This window comes from Geospiza fortis, unplaced genomic scaffold (assembly GCF_000277835.1).
Source record: "Geospiza fortis unplaced genomic scaffold, GeoFor_1.0 scaffold186, whole genome shotgun sequence".
In the NCBI taxonomy this organism is placed as follows: Eukaryota; Metazoa; Chordata; class Aves; order Passeriformes; family Thraupidae; genus Geospiza; species Geospiza fortis.
In genome coordinates this window covers 4,105,062-4,130,933 of record NW_005054331.1, presented here as the reverse complement: position 1 = coordinate 4,130,933, position 25,872 = coordinate 4,105,062, and the positions used below count along the sequence as shown (strand labels likewise).

Sequence of the window (25,872 nt, the reverse complement as noted above, 5' to 3'; positions counted from 1 at the left end):
CAGCAGGAAATTTTTTGCAATAAAATGTGAGTCTGACTGGACCATGTCCTGGTCAGAGAACCAAACCATGAGACAAGAAGAGAACAAGTCACCCAGTTACTGATCCTGCAGGCCACAGCATCACCTGCTGACCTGGCCACATGGTCAGAGGTTTGGCTCATGCTTTTGATAACTGTATTTCTGTTCTTTGAAAACATTAACATCTTTGGGGGAAAGTAGCCTTGTAACAGACATAAATTATGTTTATTAAAAAAAAACCCTAAGGAGTAGGTAAGGAAAACTTCACACCACCTATTTTCATCTTTTCTGAGAACCCAGTATGTCCCAGCACAGTTCTAGTGCATTGTTCTGATGCAAGGGATTGTGAGGGAGAAAAGAGAGCAGCTGGCATTTCTGGTGTGCATTCTGCAAACCCGTGTCCTGGAGAATATGCAAAAGCCTATCTCTGAGCTGTCAGTTCCCTCATTCTTTTTTCCTAATGTTTTTAATTGATGGTTTTAAAAATCAGACAGAGACAGAGGGGTACTTTTTGCTCAGCCTTCACTTTAATTAAAATGACTGGTGTGATGGGGTTTTTTAACCTCCTGGATGCATGGCAGTAGTTATTATTTTAAAAAGCAATTATGCTCTGATTCATTTTTCAATGAAGCACCCGCAGCTGCTCAAACATCACAGTGAGGCAGGCACATCCCTGGGTACTCAGCCGGATTAGAGTCCAGATGCTGCAAGGAAAGTAATAAAGGCCTGTTTGGCAAAACATAATACAACACCAGGGTAGGCTGACTAATTAAAAACTAGTTCACAAAACTTAAAATTCTACAGATTCCAAAGGGAGACTCTGCTCAGATTTGTATGGGTGAGGGATAAAAAAGCCCAGAAGCCCTGGAGGTGTCCCTCAGCAGAGAGGTGGTTTTGCAGGCATCTCCTGCACCTCTGTGATGCAGAGGTTGTGCACTCACAGATGCTCTGTCCCTCATGGTGTCCCTCCCCTGCAGCTTGCTCCTGCCACCCCGTGGGATCGGCCGTGCTGCCCCTGGGCCCCGGCACCTTCTGTGACCCCAGCACTGGGGACTGTCCCTGCAAGCCCGGCGTGGCAGGGCCCCGCTGTGACCACTGCCTGCCCGGCTACTGGGGCTTCGGGCCCTACGGCTAGCTGCGACCCCCACACCGGTGACTGCCACAGGTGAGCTGGGGGGTCTCACTCTGTGATCTCAGCTCCAGGGAGGCTCTATATGCACGTGCAAGCAGGCTGAAGAGTATCCATTATGTCAAATACTTGGGGTTGGTATGGCCAAGAAGTGGGGATAGAGTGGGAGCTGAGGCTGTGGTTCCCTTGGGAGCCTGGCACACCCTGGCAAGGCCCCAGCGATGTTGGAATTTTTGCTCTCAGTGCTGGTGTTAATGTACCGGGTGTTTTCCATAACCTTCACAGTTGTTTCGTCTCCACAAGTAAAATGTGGGCCTCAGGGACATCTGAGTGAGAGGAGACCGAAAGCTTAATTTTGCTGTTTTAACTCAGCTTATGTTGACTGTGGCTTGGAGTCAAGCTCTGACTTTTAAAAAACAGCACATTTTAATAATACCCCACTCTCTAAATCTGACATGTTGCTTTCTTTACCAGACTGAAGATATTTGTGGTATATAAATCTCTATAATGTATTTTAAACCCAAAATGGATCCATGATCCTCTCTGACAACGCTGCCTCTTGCATTTACCACCATCAGTCATGTTGTGTCTGGAAGATGGGCTGATAGTGACCCTACTTTCCACTGGCTCCTGGAAGGTTCATCATCTCCCTTTCCCCTCAACAGCTCAGAAGATTCCTGGCACAATGAAGCACCTCCTTTCCAGGCAGTGCTCAACGAGAGCGAGCCCACTTGGGGCTGGGAGGATGAGCAGGGCTTCTCAGCACTCCGGCACTCTGGTAGGACTGTGGTTTTGCACATGTTCCACCCACCCAATCCCTCCTGCCAGCAGCCACTGTAGATCCAGTCTTCTGCACTAACTTGTAGTTAGCACCCTGGCAGTTGCTGGGGGAAATGGACATTCTCCCACTAACATATGGAGGAATGTCCTTGTGGCCACCTCCTTCCCCTCCAAGAGCCAGAGGAGCCTTAAGGCTCATCCCATCAATGCAAGGATGTGCAAACCCATTAGACAGATGCTCCATGCTGAATGCCTGTACCCAGCATTTAGCTGTTGTAAGGCAAGAATTTGCAGTCCCGGCTCTGAATTTCAAGGCTGAGTGCCCTCATGTTTTACTTGACCATCACATTTTAAAGGTATCCTTATATTCCCTCAAGCTCAACAAACCAGCAACTTTATTTAAAGGGTAGGGTTTGCCACTTCACTGGAAGGCAGGTAGGGGATTTCTAACTCAGAATTTATTCCCTAATACCCACAACAATTTTGGCATCACTTGCAGCTTGTGATGCGATTTGAGATGGTCTAGCATGCAGCTGGAGAAGTTATTTCCCTCCAGTGTTCCCAGCCTGGGGGAGGTGGGTGCTGCATGAAGGTGGGTGCAGGGCAGGCTGGCCCCGTGGGGCAGCATCAAGCTCTCCTCTCCTCCCTTGCAGCTGCTGCATGCAAGCAGGCAAGCGTCATTTCCTCCATTTTCAGAGAGGGGCTTGATAACATCTCGAAGATACAATAATTGAGTTAATTGAGGGGAAAGCTCCATCATTTGTCTAGGCCACTTCATTTTAAACGTAAATAAGTATATCATGTTATTCTTTGTTCTAAGATCACGGAAGTCATTAATCTGCCTTAACCTCTGCAACATTTCCTTTTAAAATTTTGTCTGGTACATTACAGTGTGGAAAATACCACAGGGAAAGATACGCATGTTATTTGCATCCCAAGGCAAAATAATAAGGCCTTTGTTTTCCTTCTCTTCTAATTGTAAACAAGGAGTAATTGCCCTTGGACTAAGAGTCTGTATTCACTCTCAATCTGAAAACAGTTGCAAATTCCTTTTTATTTTTGCATGAGGATTGTGGACCATTTGAAAAACCTCTGGCAGTTCCTGGGCTCTCCCTGCAAATGCTCCTGTCTTTTAAGCACAATTCACAGCCATTTTCTTACTTCTTTTCCCCCAGGTAAATGCGAATGTAAAGAGCAAGTTTTAGGGAATCCCAAGGTCTTCTGCGGGATGAAGTACACCTATGGTGAGTTGTGGGTGAGGGGGCTGCAAAGGGAGGTGCTGCAAGGCAGTGCAAAAGTGTATACAAAGCATGTATATAAAGCATGAGAGTTGCTGTGTGTGCACCACTCCATCCTGGCAAACCCATGGGATACTTTGTCTAAAGGCAGGACTTATGCCAAAATGTACAGGTATCATGTTTTCAAGTCAAGGTGGGTGAAGCATCTTGTTCTGTTACTCCTCTCTCTTGCTATCAAAGCACCCTTACAAAATCATGGGAGGACGAGAGCTGGAAATGTCCCTGGCAGGTTGTCTAGTCCAAGACAGACTATAAACTACTGTTACCCAAAATGGGTCACTGAAATGGTGTCTGTAGACAAGGTAGCCTTATCAGTCTAGAAATGACTGTATCTGAATGATACTGAATGTAAGGAGGGACTGTGATCACCACTCCATGGATAAAACAATTCCAGTAGCTACTGGGAACTTCCACTGTCAAAAAAGTTCAGCTGTTGCAAGGGGATGATGTATATTGTCTATGTGTCTCTTGGATTTAAATGAATGAGAAGAGGCACTTTGTTTCCCAAGACCTCCCTGGTGTGTGCCAACAAACTGCCTCGTTCATACTGTGGCAGAGCAAGGAATGCTCTCTGTAGCACTCCCTTCCTTCGCAAGGAATCTCTTGCAGGGGTCTCTTACACCTGTTTCGTCTCACACTGAAGTTGAAAATGCACAGAGAGATAGCCCATACCTCTGCAGGCTGCAGAGCAGCCCACAAAGTGGAGCTCAAGGGGTTGCCAGTTGAAATGTAGCCCTGGATTAGTGATACTAGGAAAAAATTTGATTCTGCTCTGTTTTGCTTCCCAGCCACGATAGTAACTGTGTTTAATCTTGCAAAAGATAAGAAACTGAAAAAAAGAAAGCCACAAAACCTCCAAGTTCATAAATCTTATCTAAAGTGCACTCAGGCTTCCCCCACTTTCATCAGTCAACATGTGAAGGTGTCAGCTATACTAGAGAGATGGATGAGTTACGGGGCTCATCATGAGCTCCAGGAGGTCTCACTGTGAGACGCTGCCCAATGTGAGTGCTGAAAAAAGCACCACCAATATGGGGATACCTGCCAGTATAGGTCAGGCGGAGGAGCTGAGCCCTGAGCCTCCACCACACAGGGGCTCAGCAGTGGAATGCCAGGTGGAGGAAATGTGGGTATGAATGAGCTAAAAACACTCCCTGATTTGCCCCAGTCCCCACCAATGTCTGGCTCTCCTCCACTGAATTTGGATTTGGCAGCTCTGCAAAGCAGCAGGACTGGCACCAGGGTGGGATGAGGCTGAGGCCAGCAAAGCCTCAAGGTCCATCCCTAAATCCAATGGATTTCCAAAAGAGATAAGAAACACAAAGGGTATACTGAACTCTGGGGGAAAATGGGACCTTACACTCTCATGGCAGTTGCAGAGGCCATGGCCAAAGCAACTGGCAGCGTTTCTGCCCATGGGTTTGGGGATGTACGTGCTTCCCAGCAGCTGCTCTGATCCTGGGCTCCCCAGCAAGGAGCACTGGGCTGACTCCACTGTAACAAACAATTGTCCTCGCTGCTTCACCCAGACACCAGCACTAGATCAAGAAAAAAAAAACAGCCCTCTAAATAGTTCCTGTATTCCTGGTTTTGAATTCCTGTGTTCCCAGTGATCAAGACAAAGATCTTGTCAGCTCATGACAAAGGCTCCCATGCAGAAGTCAGTGTGAAGATCAAGAAAGTCTTGAAGTCTACAAAGCTGAAGATCCTCCGGGGCAAGAGGACACTCTACCCTGAATCCTGGACTAACAGAGGCTGCACTTGTCCCATCCTCAATCCTGGTAAGTTTGACTCCCTGAACAGTACATCCCCACCACATATACACAGATTTCATTGCACCCCCTCTATCCCCTCACACCAATGAGCTGGGATTGCAGCCCAGTGCTAATTAAAAATTATTGTCTGTTACATCACTTGGATTCCAACAGCAATCTCCATCAAATTGAAATTTCATAGAGAAAAACTTGGTTCATCCTATAGGCTTTGAAACACACAGTTCTCGTTACATAGCATAGTAACAGGCTTTCAGTTTTACCAGTCTCTGTCCCCAGAGGGAGGGAGGTGCGCATCATGCCACAATAAATAGCATGATACATCTTTCAATGCTAAAGCTAATTTGAATCTATAAAAACATATGTAAATCTAATTTGAGTTGGGATACTGCACTGAAGTTCTAATCTAAACTCAAGGGAAGATTTCTCTTTAGAAGTAACACAAATTTAGACCTACAAGATTTGGAAGAAATTTTCTTATGCAGTGAAGGGAGAGCTCCACAGTTTTTTCCCATCTCTTTCACTGAAATGGAGTATAAGCAACAGTGGCTAAACAGTGCATGCAGTCTCCAGTATGGACAAGGACATGCAGGTTCAGGGGTTTCTTCCACAGAGCAAAGCTAAGCTCCAGCTGACACACCTCTCTTTACAACTCCAAGATAAATGAGAAGTTACCAACTAATTCAAATGAAGGACTTTCCATGAGATACATACACCACTGGGAAATTGGCAGTGGAAGTACTGATGTAGGTGCTGAGACATCCCTTTCATGTGCAGCACTAGGAACTAGGAGGTACAAGGCTGTCTGTGGGGCTGGGCTGTACAGAAAGGTTATTCACTGATGAGGTGTTTGCAGCCTTCCTTCATGTCCTCAGGAGTGACTGTCTGGTTTTGAAGGCAAGCTGCTGTGGTAGCACAGCTGTAGCTAGGAAGTCTTGTCAGGTACAAAGGTCAGAGGAATCAGCAGCATTAGGTAGGGCTCTGTGTTTAAGTGCAGTAAGACTTTGGATGTTGCTGGAACATCATAAATCACTAATCAAATAGCCATAGCTGGTGTATTTTTCCATATGCAATGAAAGCTCAAGCACGAAAGCCCAGATGCAGCTGCCTTAATATGAACATGAAGGAATGCAATGGAAGTTGTTCAAAACTGAGCCTGCAGGGCAGCCCCAGCTTTGCCACTCAACTAACTTCAGAGGAGCTTCACTGATTTTCCCCAACAGATGAAAAGACAGCATTAATCACAGAATCAGTGGAGGTCTCTTTGACAAGAGCAGAAAGGGGGAGATGCAACTGTCCTTAGTGACAGTCCAGGTGTCTGACACATCAGGTGTTAATCCCTTGTTACTTCCTTGCCAGCTCTCACGATTTACACTGCAAAGCTTGGTATTGTTTTGAAATGCAGCTGCTGGTCCCATGAGTACAAATTAGTCTCAGCCTTCATGTTGAAAAGAAGTTTGTTGCTAATGGGAAACTTGAAAACATCTGTTGAGTGAATATTTAACATTCACTGATGTCAAAGAGGGAAAAAAAGATCCCAGATTTTTTTTAATTCATTATTTTCTTTAGCTACAACATTCATTTCTGAGTGGCATGGAATACAATATTCGCAGATTCCACCCTCTATCACAGTAAGAGCTTATGGCCTACAGGTGAATAAACCAAAACCAGCTGGATGAAAAGCTGACATAAAACAATTTTTTGACATACAGCTATAATGGAAATCACATCTTCAAGAACATAGAGGAGATCAAAGATAAACATAAAAGTAAGACAGATGTGGTTTTATACCATTTTACAGAAGTAAAGGGATACCAAAAGGAGAGTAGGCTTTTAAAGGCTCTGACAAGGCAAAAAAACCTGCAAACATTTATCAAATCTCTGTGGGCTATTTTCAGATGAAAAACATGCTGAAGTTCATACAAGGGGAACCCTTTCACCACCCTTGCACACTTTCTGCTACACACACACACACACACACACACACACACACACAGAGGCAGATTCTGCTTCTGGGGGACACTGAGCTGAAAGATTTAAAGGTCTCACCTGTTTGCAAGGTAACAGGAGCCCATCCCTTCCATGGCTCTGCCAAGCACAGTCAGAGAGGCAGAGAGCAGCCTGCCAGGACAAACTGCACAGCCTCAAGTGGCATCTCAGTCATTTAACTTGTCTTAGTTTTACAGTTCTGTAGCATCAGGTTGAAAATCTAGAAAGCCCTACACAGTCAGCAACCGTGGCAATATTTGCTTTCTATCTGAGTATGCATGTATGCATACCACATTTCTCTCTCAAGGGAAATAAATCTAGGAACCCTTGAAAAGTGATATTTTTAACAGCAAGATTGACTTGGCCAAAATTAATGTCTTTTGAAGGGCAATGCTGCCACACACCTATCCTGTGTTTACTTGGCAGAAGAGAGGATGTGTGTGCCCAAAAACTCAAATAAAGTAGAAAGCAAATTGTATTGCTTGACCTTTAACTTGGGAGGCACCCTCCATTTATTCTGGACTGCAAAATGGAAGCCCAAAACAACACAAGCTGCAGCCAGGGTGGAGTGGGATGGCTGAGAGCACCCAGGGAAGGCCCATCTCCCGTGCCTGGTTTGCACCAGTGCTGCCCAGACTGGTGCAAGAACGAGTGGGTACAGGAGGGGTCTGGCTGTACCCACTGGCTGGCTGTACCCTAAATGTGCTGCAGTGGCATGCTGACCCTGACAGGGAGCTCCTCCTGCCATGAAAGGGATTATACTCCTTATTATCCCCATTTATGGCACATTTGTGGCCCATTTAGGTGTTTGGATCTGTGGCAGTGTTTCTTTAGCTAACTCAAGCCAAAGGCTTTGCTCTATCCCCCTGTTTAGCAGTTGTTACCTGGTTTCAAGCACTCTTTTGAGTCGTGTCCTGAAAGCCAAGCACAGACCGGGATGCCTGAGGAAAGACCTGCAGCAGAGCATGACAGGGACACACTCCAGCCCTTTCTGTCTGTTTCTGGACAACCAGCTGGGGCTTTGTCAGACCCTGCTGTCATGTCTCTAAAACATCAGCAGAGGCAGAAATTAGCAGTTCTTTTCAGTGTGATAGCCACTCCTTCAGGCTCTTCTAGGGTACTGGTGCCTGCACATTTAGTGTTGCCTCTCACTGGGGTCTGGCATGCCTTTGCCTCCAAGGGGCCACTGGCCACTCCGAGCAAGGTACCAAGCACTGGACTGTCCTGCACTGTTCCATTCCTTGAATTCACTCAACTGATCTCCAGGCCCAGATTTATTCAGGGAAGAAGTGAGGCAGATGGCTGCCAAATGAAGGTAATAGCGGTTCCCAGAAGAGGTGTAAAAACTTGCAGTGCCACCCCCAGAGTTCAGCTTTCATTTATATTTAGAGGCTCACAAAGTCACATTTTGTGTGCTGCATCTCTGTGACAGGTAGCCACAGGAGTCATTTTGCCATAGATACAGATAGAGCTATAGATATTCAGATATACGTGAGAGCCAATATATATATAAATATTTCTATGTGTAAGTGCTTTTTTGCATGGGACTAGATATCCAGGCTGACTTTGCAGCTCATTAGGCCTCTTGAGCATGGTACTGTGCAGTCCCTGACCACTCTGCTGGTTTGCAGGCTTGGAGTATCTTGTGGCAGGACACGAGGACATCCGAACAGGCAGACTCATTGTCAACATGAAAAGTTTTGTCCATCAGTGGAAGTCGGCTCTTGGAAGAAAGGTCTTGGAAATTTTGAAAAGAGACTGCAACTAGAGGTGTACAACTGCCTAGGGCATTTCTTTATGCACAAAATGCAACAGCCTCCACAAAGAGAAGACCTCTAGCATGAAAACTGGAATGTAAGAAAATAGTGCCAAAACATGTAGTGAGGCATTCAGAGTTGTAGGCGCTAATTTAACCCTTTCTGGCCAATGTTCTTTTACTTGCCTATAGCTTCCTTGTCAGGGCCTCACCCTGAGCCCTGTTCATTGTTATGTTGAGGGGAAAAAAAAAAGGAAGGGTGGTGGATGCTTGTCTCGCACCAGTGCGCTGTTGGAGCAACTCCCATGAAGCCACTGATCACCCAAGACTAAACTGCCACCCTAGAAGAGCTACTGCTGAGAAGCAAAACACTGCCAGTGCCACCAGTGTGCATCCTGAGTGACTTCCAGGGGCTCCCAAAGGATGCTGTGGGGAAGGCAATGGGTAGGTGCTGCCACCGGCGTGGCAATGAGAACCACTGTTTAGAAACACCCCCTTACTGGTTGGGACATGGCACCCATCAAAGAGAATTGGGTGCCACTTGCTTTTAACCTGTTTGCCCTGCTGAAGGTTTCAAGGGCTAGATTCCCTGCTGATGCTGCTGAGAGAGCTGCTGGAGTGGATTAGACCCCTCTGCCTTGGCACAGACGTGATGCAGGGCAGAGGCCAGCTCTCCACCCACTGCATGGCTGCAGAGAAGAGCCAGCTGCAGAGGGTGCAGTGTCTCTGAGCTTTTGTCCTTGAAGTGTTAAAAAATGAACCTAGCCCTAGTGTAAATATTTCATTGTATAAAGCACTTTACTACCTGCCACTTCACGGTGTGGGGAGTCTAATTGTGTTGGGGAAAGAAGAATTTGAAGGTGGCACATGAGAAAAAACTCCCTGAAACAGAAGCACTCCTGAGGACCCCCCAGAGTTGGACAGCATTAACAGTATAAAGGGAATGGCCAGCCTGGCACTGGCCACTCAGAATATCTGAGGATGCAATCTGAAAGATAAAGTATTTGCACTGAAGTCCCAGCTTCAGACCAGCACTTGGACCCCGTGGGCAGGACTCCAGCAAGACTTTGCGAACAGAGTGGGAGGAAGAGACTTTGAGATAAAAATGCAATTGCAGGAGGAGAAAAACTCCGACTGCAGGAAGAGGAGTGGATGTAGAGAACAGAAAGGACTTGCATTTACATATCACAACCCAGCAATTCATGGTGGGCCTGGAGTTTATTTTATCTTTATGTTAGTATTTAAAACTGAACATTTTATTTTTTTCTTCTGTGTTATGGTTTCCAATATATACAGCCATTATACTCCCTCATTAACACCAGTATGAAATATAGCACAGTTTACTGCAGTTTTCAGCACTAAAATATATCCTTTCTGTAAAGCACCCTTAAACCACATTGCATCGAGTGTATTTTGTTCATGAGTGAAAGGGGAAAGAAGACATACAACACCAGAAAAGTCACTAGTCTACCAATCCACATTGCATATGTATTTTTCTTTCAAGGTCCTGTGGACTCACAAAAAAAAGATGCTATTTTGGTAATTTGTTTTTGTATCTCATGTATGTAATAAATATAAAATGATTTCAACATCTTCTTCTGTTACTGTTTATGCCAATGGCAGCAGGGTCTTCATGCCTGCACAAAAGAGCTCAAGCAAAGATTGCACTGGGTGAGGAGAAGCTGCCATGGGGGATATTTTCCTCTCTGGCTGGGGGGTAAAATGCAACACGTGGTAGAAAGTGAAGTAACATGGATGGCTTACAAAAATCTCATTTCACCTCTTGTTTTTGGGAGGTTTATAAGCTCTTCTCATAAGAAGTGGAATTGTACCTAAATATTTTCAAAGCTGGCCAGATCCTTGCCTCCACACAGTCTTGAAGGCTGAGCTGCAGAGCAAGTACTTATAAGAAGCAAGTTGGAGATGGCAGAAATAAGGTTCGTTCCCTACATTTGAAACTGCTAAGGGGAAACAAAAGGCTGTGGGAAACAAGTGCTATGGCAAAAGGTCTACAAAAACACTGCAGAGTGAAGTCAAGCATCAGAAATTAGTGGCCAGGGGGTCAAGCCATAATCCTCAGTGTGGGCAGCAGCTCCCCAGGTGGGTGGTTAATCAGTGACTGCAGCAGCACCCATCTCCCTGCTGGAGGAGAGTGCAGGGACAGGCTCCCCTATACAGGCACTCAGAGACCAAGAGCCTCCAATGGCTCTGTTTTGATTTAAAACTGTGAGTTTACCTACTTCACACATTTTTAGCTTCATTTTATTTTAATGCCACTGAAAATACATTTGCAGTGGCCAGTTGATTCATGTGGCCTTGTGAAAGCTGGCGGGTGTGATCTCACTGTCCCAGCTAGCTCAAGCGCTGCAGGAAACCAGGATGGCTTTGTCAGCAGTGCTGCTTACTGCATCTTGTCTGACTCCTGTCCTAGCCTTGGAGGTGGGCACTGATGGTTTTATGGAGGAAAGGGGTTAACTTCTGAGGGGTAAATCTGCCCTTGAGAAATTTCTGTCAGGGGATTTTGGCTGGAAGAAGTGTCCCATTACGAGGAGCAGATGAGCTGGATATCAAAGAATCACAGAATCAGTTGGATTGGAAAAGACCTCTGATATCATTGAATTCAAGCTTTGACCAATCACCACCTGATCAGCTAGACCATGGCACTAAGTACCATGTCCAGATGTTTTTTGAACACCTCCAGGGATGGTGACTCCACCAGCTCCCTGGGCTGCCCATTACAGTGTTTAACATCCTTCCTGTGAAGGAATTCTTCCTGATGTCCAACCTGAACCTCCCCTGGCACAGCCTGGGACTGTGCCCTCTTGTCTTGTCTCCTTGCAGGTGGTTGTAGAGAGAGAGAAGGTCTCCCCTGAACATCCTTCTCTCCAGGCTGAACAATCTGAGCTCCCTCAGCCACTCCTCACTCTCCCTCTAGACCTTTTCTATCCCTCTTTTCATATGATATTACAAGATGGCCAACCAGGCCCTCCTTAGCAAGAAAAGCTTCTTTGGACACTATGTCTTTGCAGCTCAGTGAGTTAATGGAAGCCGCCCACCTGGTTTATCTGTTTACTCCCCTCTGTCATGTGTACGAGAAGAGGATGTCTGTCTCTGCCCACCTGAAGAGTAGATGTATTGCTTGATGATTCCAGGAATAGCAATGCCTTGACCAGTCCTTCTGTGGGACAAAAGTCAGTGGCAGGAAAACCAACCCAGTCATAATCAAAGTTGGCAACAGCACCCACAGAAGGGTCTTTTCTTCCAGAACTGCCCCACTGATGCAGGCAAAGCTGGCAGCTGAGGCCAGGCTGCCCTTCCTGGATTGTGCTGCTTCTGTCAAGAGGTGAGTGCTGGATTTTCAGGAACCAGAGATGGGAATTGCCACAGTTCTCCCTAGAGCATCCTCATGCGTCACCTGCACCTAAAGAACAAGGACCTTCCTGCTGCTGAAGGAAGCATGGTGGAGTCTTCCTTTTTCCAAGGCTGGAGGCCAGATGTAAGCAGTGGCCAGGGATCAGTGATGGGGGCTGGGGCTGCCTGCCAGAGCCCTGGCTCCTGGTTGTCTGTCAGCACTGCAGGAGTGAGTGGTGTTGGTCCCTGGGCTTGGCTGGAAGAGGTAAGGCAAGGTAAGGTGTGTTGGAACCAGCTGCCACCACAGCACTGAGCCTGGCTGTCCACAGCAATACAGCCCCTCCAGCACAGCAACACCTGACCCTAACCTGTACTCCTTCGAGGCACTCACAGGACACCTCTTCCACTCTTTCTGGTGGACATGAGCACTCCAATCTCTGGCACATGAGCTCTCAGCAGGTGCTTTGGCACAGAGAAGGGAATACCTGGCTCCAGATAGTTTTCAATGCCTCCTTGCACTCTCTGAGGCAAATCCCGTGCCAAAAATATTGTCAGGAACAGGCACTAAGCCATTGTGTCTTTCTCCACTGTCCTCTGCCACCACTGCTACCTGTGGAAGAAAGTAGAATAAACCCCACAGATCTGCCCATTAGTTTTCCCTAACCTGAAGCTGGGTTCTTGGAGGAGGCTGTACTCAGAGACATCCCACCTCATCCCTGAGAGGTGGCCTTACACCAGTACCTGGAAGCAGGGTGAGTCTCCCCAGCTGTGCAGGGCCTTTGTGATGGGTACCTCTGCCCAGCCCATTCATCAGGAAGTGGCAGGTGATTACTGAAGCATCTGCTTTCATTCAGTGAAAGACCATTTTTGTCTTTGGATCACCTCAACAGACACTAACCATGCCCACAGGCTCTGAGTGCAAGGAGGGCCAGCAGAGCAGCCACCTGCAGGCCCAGCCATATCCATCCCTGCAGCAGCAGCTGGCCATGGGTCCCAGCAGCATGGCCCTCACCCCTAGGAAGTGCTACTGATGGGACCCTCCTCATGCCAGATCAAGCCCTTTTGGGCTACACAAGTGCCGTGCCCTCCTGCCATGGTGAGAGGCTGGAGAGGACTCAGGGTTGTGCTGCCTGCATGTGCACAGGGCCACCCAGTCAGTGACTGCTCGCCCCTGAGGAATGCAATCTCCCAGCCACAGTGGAAAATTACAGGCATGTTTAATATAGTTCCTCCAGCAGGCTAAATCTTCTGGGATATGACCATGTTGCTGAAAATGACTGAACATCTGGGACTACAGGCCTGCCTAAATGGAAATCTGGGCTGGTATGGGTAAACATAACAATTCAGGAACAAATAGCTGCAGTGTACTTTTTTTAATCTTTATTTTTAGTTATTGTATTGACTTCAATATCAACACAGGATAGAATAAACATCTCAAAAATGTCCGGTGGCTGCTGCCTCAGCATCCACAGGAGCTCTCTCTCTGATAAGGCTGGAGGGGATCAGCTGTCTGTGGGCCTTCTGGGCTGATGTGTTGATTTTTTGATGATGGTGTTTCCAAAGCATGCTCTTACCCAGGGGTCACAGTTTCTTGCTGCTCTTTTCCCACAGTTCAGCACAGAAACTTCATGAATGCCTTGTATTGCTTCAAGGGAAGGCAGTGATGCCTCAGCAAGCCTCAAAGGCTGGGAAATACACTATATATGGGAAACTTGTAGGCATATTGAAAATGTTAGCATGGCCAAGAGGCCAAAGTGCTGCAGCAGGCATTGGGAGAGCCACTCACTGTGTCTAGCTCATCTCCTCACTTCTCCATCACTCTTAGGGGTCCTTTGAGCAAAAATAATGCTGAGTTGCTTGAGCACATGATGTATCACTGGTGTGATGCACTCATGGGTACCCTTAAGCCCAGCCAAGTCCAGTAGCCCAGAAAAATGTCATCATGCCCCAGCTTTGTTGCAATGCCATATGCAGTTCTAGCTATCTCCAAGTACTACCTGGACACTTTCTCAGCTGTAGAAGAGATGTAAAAGAAGTTTGCCAGGCCACTAAAGGTCTTGGGGGATTGTGAGCCTGGATGAAGGTATGCATATGTGCTTCCCCATGCTCACTTCCTCGTTTCCCACATGGTGCTTCCTCGGCTCATGTCTCTGAGCTCCCCCTGACCAAGCAGGTTGCTCATACTGACTGCATTTCTTTCTTTGACCTCTTGTCTCAGATTTATACATGGAAATTAAATACAGTTATTTAGCACAGGACATGGCTTTTAAGCCACCTGGAAATGAGGGCTGGCGAAAGGTCCACAGATCTGTATGAAAATTGCTGAGAAGAATAAAGTTGCTTCCTAAAGCAAACATTAGTGAAATTTCCCCAAACTGACTTGCTGTGGACATGGATATGCACCCCTTCTAGCAGGTGGGGTGCAGCCCAGCTCCAGGCTCAGGACACATGCTCAGGTACACAAACAGGTGAAAAAAGATCAAAACCAAACAACCACTCATTCAGCTGGCATCAATCTGGAGGAAAGGGCATTCCTCACTGAAGTTCCTGTGGCAGATTCACACATGATCTCTGCCTGGATCAGCAGGAGATATTTCTCACATTATTACCTTAAGATTTATACATTTAAAAATATGTTTGCTCTCTGTCTCTGCTGTTCATCAGAGCTTTCCTTGATTTGCATCTCACAGGTGCAACTCACATCTGGACCTCAAGCATTTGTGAAGCCTCTGTGTGGTCAAATCTGCTGCATAATCTCTTCTTGGGCTTTATCTGACTAACACCTGTTACTCAGAGATCAGAAAATATTATTTCACATACACAACCAAGGAGAGATTAACCTCACCTAACGTGAGGTGCTGGTGGCAGATGGTGGTCAGGACAGGATCCCCCAGTCCCCCTAGGGTTGCAGAAGAGACCCAGGAGCACCTGGAGTGGTCATTAGAGCTGCCCCACAGGGGCAGGTGAGGGGGCAGGAAGATGCACAGGTACTTGTGCAACTCAAGGACCATCAGCAAGATGCTCTTGGCATAGAAGCAGAGGATTAAAGTAATGCTTAAGGGAAGTTAAACAGAACAGAGGCGCAAGCAGGGACACTGTCACCTCTGCAGCTGTGGGCACATACAGTGACAAGGAACCTCAGCCACAGGAGACAAGGAAGCCTCAGCATTTGCCCCTTGCTGGGCATGTCTGCCTGGACCTGATCAGCCTCTTACCTTAGAGTGCTACAAGAAGAAGCCACTCCTTGACCTGCAGAGCAGGTCCTCAAAAAGGGCCCCAGAGCTGCTGGTGTGACTGGAACAGGGAGGCTGATTCAAGGGAGTCTGAACCTGGTCATGGCAACACATGCAGCCTGCAGTTGCCTAAAGGGGTTGAAAATGCTCATGTGGAGCTGTGAGTGCAAAATAAACATGCCCAGAGCCACTCCTCAATGCAACCAACCCCGTCTGTGCCATCAAACACCTCTGACACATATTTTGGGAGGGATGCTGCCCCTGGGCAGCCCCCCAGGCCGGGGGGTCAGGAGAGGATGGAGTGGTGCAGGGCTGTGCCAAGAGCCAAGCTGACAACTCTGCGGTACAGATTCTCACCTTGCAGTGCCCGGAGAATTTCCAGAAAACTGTGTCATTTATTCCCACGTCTGTACCTCCACAGAGGCAGCACATCCTGCCCCGTGACTTGGCCCTGGCCGCAGCCAACATCTACAAAGGCAGGAGGAAAAAAACAACAACAAGAAAACAGAAGCCAAGTTATGTAGCAGAGGGGGAATAAAAATATTTCCCTGGTCGCGGCGGGTGACCGGCAGAAACCCCGAAAGGCGCAGTAAATACAATGCACCGCGGCTCCGAGAGCAGCCCGGCGGCAGCGCTCCAGGGACCAGGGACAGTGGCGGTGCCCGTGGGACGGGCCAGCACTCCCGGTCCTGCTCGGGGACATAAACAGGACGCCCCACCTCTGGCAGATAGCGATCAGCTGGACAAGGCAGAAGAGGGAAGAGGCCGGGGCCCCACGGCGCCCCGGTCACCTCTGAAATGACAAAGCATTACTGCAAATGACAAATTGGAGCGGTGCTGCAAGGAGCTTCCACACCGACGGCAACAGGAGGGGACGATCCGTGCGGGGTCTGCTCCATGCTCGTGACTATTCAACACACTAAAAGCAGTAACCACTGAATTCTTCTGAGCCAAAAGCACTTATAATTGGATAATGGCCACTGAGCATTAGTAGGTGGGTTGCCGAAAGCCTGAAGGAAACCATGAGATTTTTTTTTTCCACCCACAGCACTATTATGAAGCTGACAAGGTCCTGCTCTCTGTAATTCCTATTAATTTTACTGCCTGACCTTCAAGATTTATGACAGCTTTGTCTGACATTCATGGGGCAGACAGGTATTGTTACATGCCGACGTAACCCAGGTAGCAGCCACGGGTTGTTCTCCACAAATGACTGCACTCCAGTCAGCTTTGGAAAACTCCCTGCTTTGTACAGGGAAATACTAAGTAAATGAGAATCACTTTAAATTCCAGTCTCCCTTTCCACCCTCAGGGAAACACAACACATGCCAGAGAACAGAAATCACTGCTCGTCCTGTATTCAAACAACAGGCAAGCTTAAATCCTTAGAAATCCTTGAATACCCAGCAGATGATGACATACACTGAGGTCATATTATACCTGTCATTTAAACCCTCTGTGACTTGAAAAAATCAAATACACTGCAGTTATACCAGCCAGGGGCAAAGGAGAAGTGACCAGCTGGTCATTCTTTTCCTTCCAGGACTCTGATTTCTCTAGCAGAGTCTTTTTTTATCCTCTGTGTAACATCCAAAATAGAGAGAAACCAAAAAGAACTAAAATAGCAACAGTACAAGAAAAACATCATCAGGAGTTCCTGTTCACAAGGCTATCCTGGCATTCATCTGGGGCTGCTGACATATTTAATAGTCAGCCGGTCTCTGCCAGCTGGATGCCAGCTTCAAACTCGAACCCACAACTGTGATAACTTCTTGCTTCATGTTACAATTCATGCTCTGTTATTTTTCCTGCAGTGTGTTAGCAGTGCAGCTTATTCTGAGGAACAGCTTATCTGAAGGCATCCTGAAAAAGAGACCTACATGGGTAATCTCAAGTTTCCCCCACCTGGGGAAGCAAGGATTTTGCTTCCATGTTATGGTAACGAAGGATTTTTTCTGAGTGAATTGTAGCAAAGAGAGCCTATTGCTTTGCTGTCAAAGGAATATGTGTGTTACCATCATTTTAGTACAATTTCTGTAATGTTATGAATGTTTCTTCATTAAAGAACCATTTTCATTTTAATTATCTGTAGCCCATGGAGATACATGTCTTCCCAATTTCCCCTCCCAAGCTGGTGCAGAATTGCACTCTGTTGGTGGATGCTGGTGCTGGGTTATACTAAGTGCAGTCCAAAGAAGTTTTCTCCCAAAAGACTGCAGTGTCTGAGGGCTCCAGGGAAACCAGAGTCTGGGGCAGAAGCACTGTCCCCTTTGTCTTCTCTGGAGGATTTTGTTTCCCTTCCCTGGCATTACTTGGGAGCAGCGTGGAGCTGGGCCTTCAGCAGTGCTCACGTGGTAAGATCACCACACATCCCACTTTCCACAGTCCCAACAGAGGCTTTGCAGCCCATCCCCTCTGCCACCATCAAGCAGCAGATGCCACAGGGTGGAGGCAGAAGTCACTGCCTGGCTGCAGGAACCCCAGTGCCAGGGAACACGTGCGAGCTCACAGCCTGCTGGTGACAGCTCAGCTGCCATGGAACAAGCCTGCTGAGAACCAGTAATATATGGCACTTCAAACTCTGTGGTTTGTATCCATCCACCTTGACATCCCTGGAAGTGTTCCAGGCCAAGTGGGATGGCACTGAGAAGCTGGTGTAGTAGGAAGTGTCTCTGCTCATGGCAGGCAGTTGCAAACAAATGATCCTTAAGGTCCCTTCTAACCCCAAACCATTGTGTGATTCTGTTTTCCAGCACCCATGAAAGTTGTCACGAAACATAAAATGTGGCTTTGGAGCCCACCAAAGGCCACTTCTTGTAGGGTTGGGGCAGGGGGGGATCCCTCACTGAGCATGCAGACATCTGGGAGCCAGTAAGGGTCACCTATTGTGAGCCAGAGGAGCTACAGACCTCACTCTGGGTTTATCCTAATGGCTCACAAGCTGCTAAGCACTACTTCCACTGCAATTTTCTCCCTGCCACTCACTGATTAAACCCTATTTTAATAATAAGCCATAAAGATTACTGACTCATCCTTTCTCTTACCATGAAGGAAATGGTCAATTGGTCAACTATATTAAGCATCACAAAACTGAAAAAAATTGAGATTCCTGTTAAGGGATCCACTTTTTTGCCCTTTATAAACTGAGAAACAACCCTTGGGTATCAGTTCCCAGCCAACACAACATTTGCATGTGTTATAATTAGATATTGGTTTTGTTGCTGCTCAAGGCAGTTACGGTGCTTTCCACTGCAAACCCACTTGAGCTGTGGGACTTGGCCAATGATTCTGACCTTTTCTCAGCAACAAAATACAAGTTATTTTTGAGAGAGCTGGTGCCTCCACATGCTTTTTTTCCCTTGATGCTGCCATGCATCCATGATAACTTTATTAAGCAGAGAGGGAAATAATAACAGTGATCTATTGTAGCATCTACTGGGAAGGATTTTTTTTTTCATGCAAATAATACAAAATAAAATCCATTTTGACTCTGTATCACATGGTGTGACAAGAGAGAGAACAAACAGAGATAGCTACTGTTCTGAGCAAACAGACACAAAATAACACAGTTAATAAATTTCTTCCTTGACTTTGCCTCCCTCGCATTCACAGCCTTGGAGCCCTCCAGTATCTTTAGCTGCTGATACTCTGCCCACTGTGCTCGGGGTGACAGTGAATTCCAGATCCCTGTGCTGTGCCTGTCCCTCCAACCCTTGCTGCCCTGGGAAGGTCCTTCCTGGCACTGGCTTCTGTCACATCCTTCACACAGGAGCAGCACAGGGGGCCCTTAGGGCTGCTTTTCTCCCACATTCATGTCAGTTCAGCACACATTTTCGGGCAGCCTTGCGTGGGCAGCAGCCATGCTGGGGGAACATCCCTGCAGGCTGCAGGGGCTGCTGGCTGCCATGGGTCTTGCAAGGGCAGTACTGGTGCTGAGGGTGAGCACTGGGAGCTTCTCCAAACAAGAAAATGCATGAAACAGAGACAAGAAAGGAAATGAAGTGACAATAATGTCCAAATGGAACTGATATGGCTGCTGCAGGCAGAAATCTCCCCACTATGCATGAGTACCATGCATAGGCACTGTAAACTTCTCCGAAGAGAGCATCTAAAAATATCCTTTTCCAAAGAGAAATAGCAAACATTATTTGGTGGCAAGGAAGAATCTGTATGAAAACATCAAGCATGGCAAAAAAGTGGGCAAAAAGTGGGTAAAAAAGACAACCACTCAAAACAATAATAACCACCTCTTGGTAGTCAAGAGCTTGAAAGAGCTGAATATCTGTAAGTCTTGGGGTTTTCTCCAATACAAATCATCCACACACATTACAAAATATTGAAAGCTTGCAATTCATGTTTAGTAAGCACCTTCACTGGCAGGTATGGGGATGCATATTGGGGAATCTCTGAGCAGCAATCTCAGCTGATGTGCTCAAAGACTTGCCTTTTTTCCAGCTATACCTCTTGGTTTAGTAAAAAGTGTCCTTCCTTCTATAAGTACCTTCTTTCACCTCTTCCCTTACACCATCATGGACACAAGGCTGACTTGAGAAGGGCAACAAGGTTGGTGTGGGGCTTGGAACACAAACCCTATGAGGAAGAACTGAGGGAGCTGGGGTTGTTTAGCCTGGAGAAAAGGAGGCTCAGAGGTGACCTTAGCACTCTCTGCAACTCCCTGAAAGGTGGTTGTGGTCAGGTGGGGGTTGGTCTCTTCCTCCCGGCAGCACTGACAGAACCAGAAGACACAGTCTTAAGCTGCACCAAGTGAAATACAGGTTGGATATTGGGAAAAAGTTTTATACAGAGAGGGTGATAAAGTATTGGAATGGTTTGCCCAGGGAGGTGGTGGAGTCACCATCCCTGAATGTGCTTAAAAAAAGACTGGATGTAGCACTTGATGCCGTGGTCTAGTTGAGGTGTTGGGGCTGGGTTGGACTCGATGATCTTGAATGTCTCTTCCAACTCAGTGATTCTGTGTGCCAGCGCTCCAAACCTCAGCTCCTTAAAGGCAGAGATGTTTTTGTGCCCACCAATGCCTTTCCCCACTTGGGCCAGGGGCTGGCTCCTGCTCACAGCCAGGCAGGCGCCAGCTGGGAGCAATGTCCCCGTTGGGAATGGCTCCTGGCTGGCACCTCACTGGCCGCGCTCCGGGCAGCTGAGGGCAGAGCTCGGCTCCTCGGCTTGATTGCTGCACCAAAGGTCTGCAGGGCAAATTGCACCACACTACCTGGCACTCTGCGGGAGGCATGGATGTGCAGCCGTGGGCCTGCAATTTACATTTAAAGAATTAATAAAAATTCCAGGCTAGAGAGCTTCTGTGGAGTTTATAACCTTGACATTTTTTTATCACCCCCTGCCTTGTTTCTTTTCCCCTTTTTAACCAAACCAACCCATACAAATTAGTATTTGAAAGTATGCAATTAGCAAGCTGCTTCTGCAGCTATGCAGTTCTCCTGCCACCCAGTTTCCCAATGGGGGGAAATCAACAATAAAGAACAAAGAAAAGAATTTGCTGCCTCATATTAATGACTGCTGTTTGAGGACAGCATTTGTATTTTAAATGAATAGCTTGCTGAGGACAAAAAGGTCAGAACTGCATTTTATGGTAGCGATAGAATAGCAGGAGGACAGAAGAAAGGCGAAAGCTGCGAGCAGACAGGCGGAACAACATGCTCTGCTTGCTGGAGAGGTGGGATCAGCACCCGGCCACGCTGGGGCCACGCGTTCAGGAGCCAAAATACGGGCACAGTCCTGTAAGGTGGTGAGGACAGTGGTGGGAGAGGAGAACTCACAGCCCAGACAGCTCAGTGAGGTCTGAGGACACACCATGGTTCAGGCATACAGCTCAGCCCAGTGATCCCCCCAAAAATCCTCCCCTTCTGCAAAGCCATGTGGATTTATCTCCTTGCAAAAGGAATTGTCTTCATGAACTCTGAGGCCCTGACTTTGCATTGTGCCTCAAGACTCTGCCTGTGGATACACAAGACCCTGCCAACATCCAGCATGAAAACCTGTGGCTTTGTGTAGAGTGCAGCCACCTGGGAATGTGCCCTTTGGTACCCTGAAGTCTTCAAACTGCCTGAAGTTAAATTTAAATTGAGAAACCCCAATATGAAACCTCATGTTGATTTAAATATACTGCAGAACTCCAGCCCTTATCCATAGGTATGGATCAGCACCTTCCTGAGAAATGAGCCTGCTGGCTCTCTGAGGCTTCAGGAAAAGGTGAGCCAGTATGGGACTATTTTATTAATAATATGCCATCAGAATGAAATGGTCACACCACAACTGATGACAAAGCTAGCCAGAAAGAAACACAAAGTCACCCCGGGAACCCTGAGATGGACACTCCACTGGGGTATTACCTGAGCAGCCAACTTATAGCCAACTTCTGCAAATCTGTTGAGAGCAGTAAGAAGCTTCTCCAAGCATAAGGACTTGTGCCACTAACCTTTCCTGGTGTGAAGCAGCCCATGGTCCCACTGGGCCACAGGGACTGACTGGACCCCTGCAGGTTGTGTCTGGGATGTATGCTCCCTGCCAGACCCCTGGGTGAGAGGTGCCACACTTGGCATCCACAGGACACCTGCCCTTCCTTTGCCCAGGGACATCCCCAGCCTCCTGGGCAGCCTCTCTGCTGCTTTGAACTATGGCACTGTGACTGTGCAGCTCTAGCAAGGACCTAACAGCAAAATCATATTGGTACACAGTCAGAGAGAGGGCAAAATCTGGTGCCTCCACCATCCCTTGTATCAAGAGGCTTTATTCCTGGTGCTCTACAGTGCTCTCTTCTCCTTGGGGTCACTCCTGTTGCTGCCATCACCTCCTGCTCCCTGCACATCTCCTGGCTGCCTTAGCAGGAGCCCACAGCAGCCAGTCTAGTCCTGGAGTGTTTGCACCCATTTAGGGCCAAGATGGACCTCTTGCCTCAGTCTCAGGGCAGCTCTGACTCCAGAGCAAAGCTTTTGAGGAAAAAGTAGGGAATGTTAAAGCTGAGTGACTGCTGAGCTCTCTCATTGACTATAATAGGACAGTGAATAACTTTTCATTAAGTGCATGTTTCTGGCAGTGCAACAAGCCCTTACCTGCAATCGTGTGTGAAGCACAAATTGCCTAAAGGCATCACACCTGAAGGAAAAATTCCAGGCCCTTCAATAGTGTATTAACATTTTTAGCATACATTCAAAATGTTTAGTGCAGTAGGAAAAACATGTTGTGGTCTCTGGTGCCTTGGTAGTCCCCGAGAGACAAGAAGGAAGGCTGCAGCTTTCCATCAGTGACTTCCTGGCACTCATCCTCCTTTTAAATATTCAAGCCAGGACAGAAATCAGAAAATGAGCTAGAAAGCAATGATGGCTGCACAAAGAAATGCACTTTTTGAACCAGTGTAGTTAGGAATGTGTTCCTGGAAAGCGTGACTGTAAATCTGTGAGCCAGATAAAACTGATCCTTTGCCTCCCTGACTCCCTTACCCATGATTCTCGTACAGCAGCTCAGAGATGCCTGAGATTTACTGAATTGCCCAGCAGCTCAAAGAGGCCTGAGAATCACTCTCGGCCTTTCTCCAGGCACTTTGGCTACGAAAAGAAACAGCTAAAAAAGTATATCTTTAAATAGGTGTTCCCATGATGCAGGTTAGTCCTTATGTTGATTAGAGCTCACAAAAAAACCCACTTCAGGCAAGAAGGAGTGGGAAAAGGTGTTATTTCAGGAATCATCACCCAGTAGGATTGACAGGCTGTTAAATTGAGTAGTTTTGTCTGTTATGGAGTTGAAGAGAAAGAGGTGCTCGTATTGGACAGGCTGCAGAAGCAGCAAAGGCTTTATTGATTTGTCCTCCCACAACAGCACCCGAGGCACTGCATGGAGCCCTGGCTCAAGCATCCATAGTGACAGTGGCTGAGCATGACTGGGACACGTTGCTCTGGGCTTCTGCATGGCACCAAATGCACCTGCAAGGGCAGCTGAAAGGTTGTCACAGCTTCATCAGGATTTGCTGAAGGACCCCAGGTGCTGGGGGGGCTGGTGCGAGCTGGCCATGACCCTAGGACAAGGTTTCCACAGCACTTCCAGCTGCTGGAGCGCCCCCAAGAACAGGTGGCACCCTGACATGCAGCACTCCTCCCTCAGTTCTGCCACGGGTTTCTGGAGACAAAGAAGCTATTTTGGCCTTGACTTCTAATTCTTCTTATCTTAAAAACCCAGTTTGTTTCTGGCTTACAGATATCAATAGGAGAAAGGTGCCTATATACAAAAAAACAACTTCAGAGATGCACCTTGCAAAGATGATTTAGGTTTTTGCCATTTTTCAATGCTTGTACCAAGGTTTCACCAACCTACAGCCCAGAAGTCTGCCCGGAAATATTCCACATAAACTGTACCAAAGTTCAGCCAAACAAATTTGCCTGGCATGAGCAAGAGACTAAGAGCAGGAATTCTTGAAAAATGCTAATAATGTCAAACTATTTTTCCCTTAGCTGGGAAATCATTCTGCTTGAAATAGAACAGTCAGGAAGATGACAGAGAATTTTTATAGCAGTCCCTGAGCCACAGAACATGAGCAAATTTTGTTCTGTTTGGGATGGCTCAGAGAACATTTTCAGCCCTTTTGTGTAGATGAGTTTTCTATTTAGTGGAAGGGAAAATAGCAATATTACTGGCCTCTGTTTGCACTGCCAGCCTCTGTACTTCCACAGAGATGGAGACACAGAATTTGCATCCATTTTCCTTCACATTGCATTAATGTGAATGAAACACATTCGCAGTATGTAAATAGAGGACTTAGCACAGCAACCCTGCTTGCATGAATAAGTCTTTTAAGCTCCTCTGCCCTTTCTGCCCCATGGCTGCATAGATAAATAAAGAAAAGGCCTTATTATATTTGTGGTGGCTAAAATTAAGGGTCTATGCTAAACAAAGTAAACTAAGCCTTCACACTTGTCCCCTATCACTTGCTTGCTGCTCCTTAAATCCCTCTGCTTAGGTTCTGCCAACTTGGTGGGAGAACACAGTTCTGGGAGTGTGTTAAAGCTGGAGCTGTGCTGACAATGGTGAGGTCCTTGCCAGATATGAGGCCCAAAGGCCAACAACTGATAAACTGCATCCCCCATGTTCATATAAATAGAGCGTGGTTTATCCACATTATTTTTATAGTTACTGAGATGCTGCTAAAAGGGAGAGAGAATCCATGACAAATTTTCAGACTTGAAAGCCCATCTGGTTTCAACATGGTCAGTTGGGATATAATTGTCTGGGGGGTAATCTGAAAGCGGATGAACCAGCCACCCCTCGCCAATTATGTATCCATCCATTCATACAAGTATGCATCCATCCAGGTGATGGCTGACATGTTTTTTGGAAACAAAAAAAGAAAGGAGAAGGTGAGGAAAGACTACTCCACCCAACACTGCATCCCACATGCTGCAAAGCACAATTTTGCCCCTCACATGTATCTCCATTCCCCTCAAGGTATCATCCCAGTCTTGTCCACAGCCAACTGGAGCATGGTACTGTGCACCTCCACTTTTCCCAGAGTCCTCCCAAGCTCCTGCAGCCACATCAGAACTTTCCTTCTCTCCAGATGTCCCCACTTCTCCTCGTTCAGGTCCCGGCTGTCACTCACCCCTCTCCTCCAAGCCTCTTTAGCCCTCCTGGCCTCTCTCCCAGTCCTGCTCCCAGGGTGTTTGGGGAACATGGCTGCTGTCCCCTCACTCCTTTGTTCTCCCACTGTTCCTGCCACGGCTGGAGTCACCTGGCTCATCCCTTGGTGGGCTCACAGATCCTGTGTGAGTGGGTGAAATCCCAGGCTATGGCACCATGCATCTTCCAGGCAGCTCCACAAGACCATGGTATGGAGTCAGAGTTTCTGGGGGATGCAGAAAGTCCCAAATTGCTAACACTTACAGACATGAGAGACCTTTCCTATCACTTGCCTTGACGTCTCCACCACATTCCTTTGTGTTATGACAGTCCTCTCCTCAGGAAAGCACGTTGCTTTCTTTTAAGGAGTGGGAGAAATTGCAGGGCCTGTACCTCAAACCCTGTGCCCTCTGTCACCCATTAAAGGAGCAAAAATTAGAGGCTGAAGGTCACAACAAAAAGGGTGCTGGGAATGGGTAGGATCAGCATCCCTCAGAAATCCTCTGAGAAACATGCAGCTTCTCTGGGATGCTTCAAACATTACTCTTCAAAGAGAGAAACCCAACAACTAAAACAAGCTCTTGATGTTTTCTGCAGAAGGTAGGTGCCATCCCTGGGTAGCAATCAGCATCTTTCTCCTTACTCCTGGTGCCTTTCAGCTTACTGCCTGCTCCCAGCAAATCCTTCCACCTGGCAAACCTGTGGGTTTGCAGACTCAGAGCAGCTACCACTTACTGCTCACACCTGGCTCATATCACACTCCTCCTCACAGAAACAGCCCTGTAGCCACAAGCTTTGCTGTGTCTTCAAGGTTCTCCGATCCCCATCAGACCAGGGTGTGCAGCACAAAAGAAAATCACTCCATTCTTTATCATTCCAGTAATTCCTCAGGGAAAGAGAGCCATCT

The 25,872-nt window shown here is 47.2% G+C and overlaps 1 protein-coding gene across 1 annotated transcript in view; it reads left to right on the top strand.

Moving 5' to 3' along the window:
- Positions 1-10,331, top strand: part of NTN4 (netrin 4) — a 71,743-nt gene extending 61,412 nt beyond the window's left edge. Inside the window, 6 exon segments of the mRNA XM_014307246.2 lie at positions 996-1,149; positions 1,151-1,183; positions 1,813-1,925; positions 3,103-3,171; positions 4,836-5,006; positions 8,618-10,331. Of these exon segments, the coding sequence (XP_014162721.2) occupies positions 996-1,149; positions 1,151-1,183; positions 1,813-1,925; positions 3,103-3,171; positions 4,836-5,006; positions 8,618-8,754 (677 nt within the window). The 3' untranslated portion in view covers positions 8,755-10,331.
- The last annotated feature ends 15,541 nt before the right edge of the window (positions 10,332-25,872 follow it).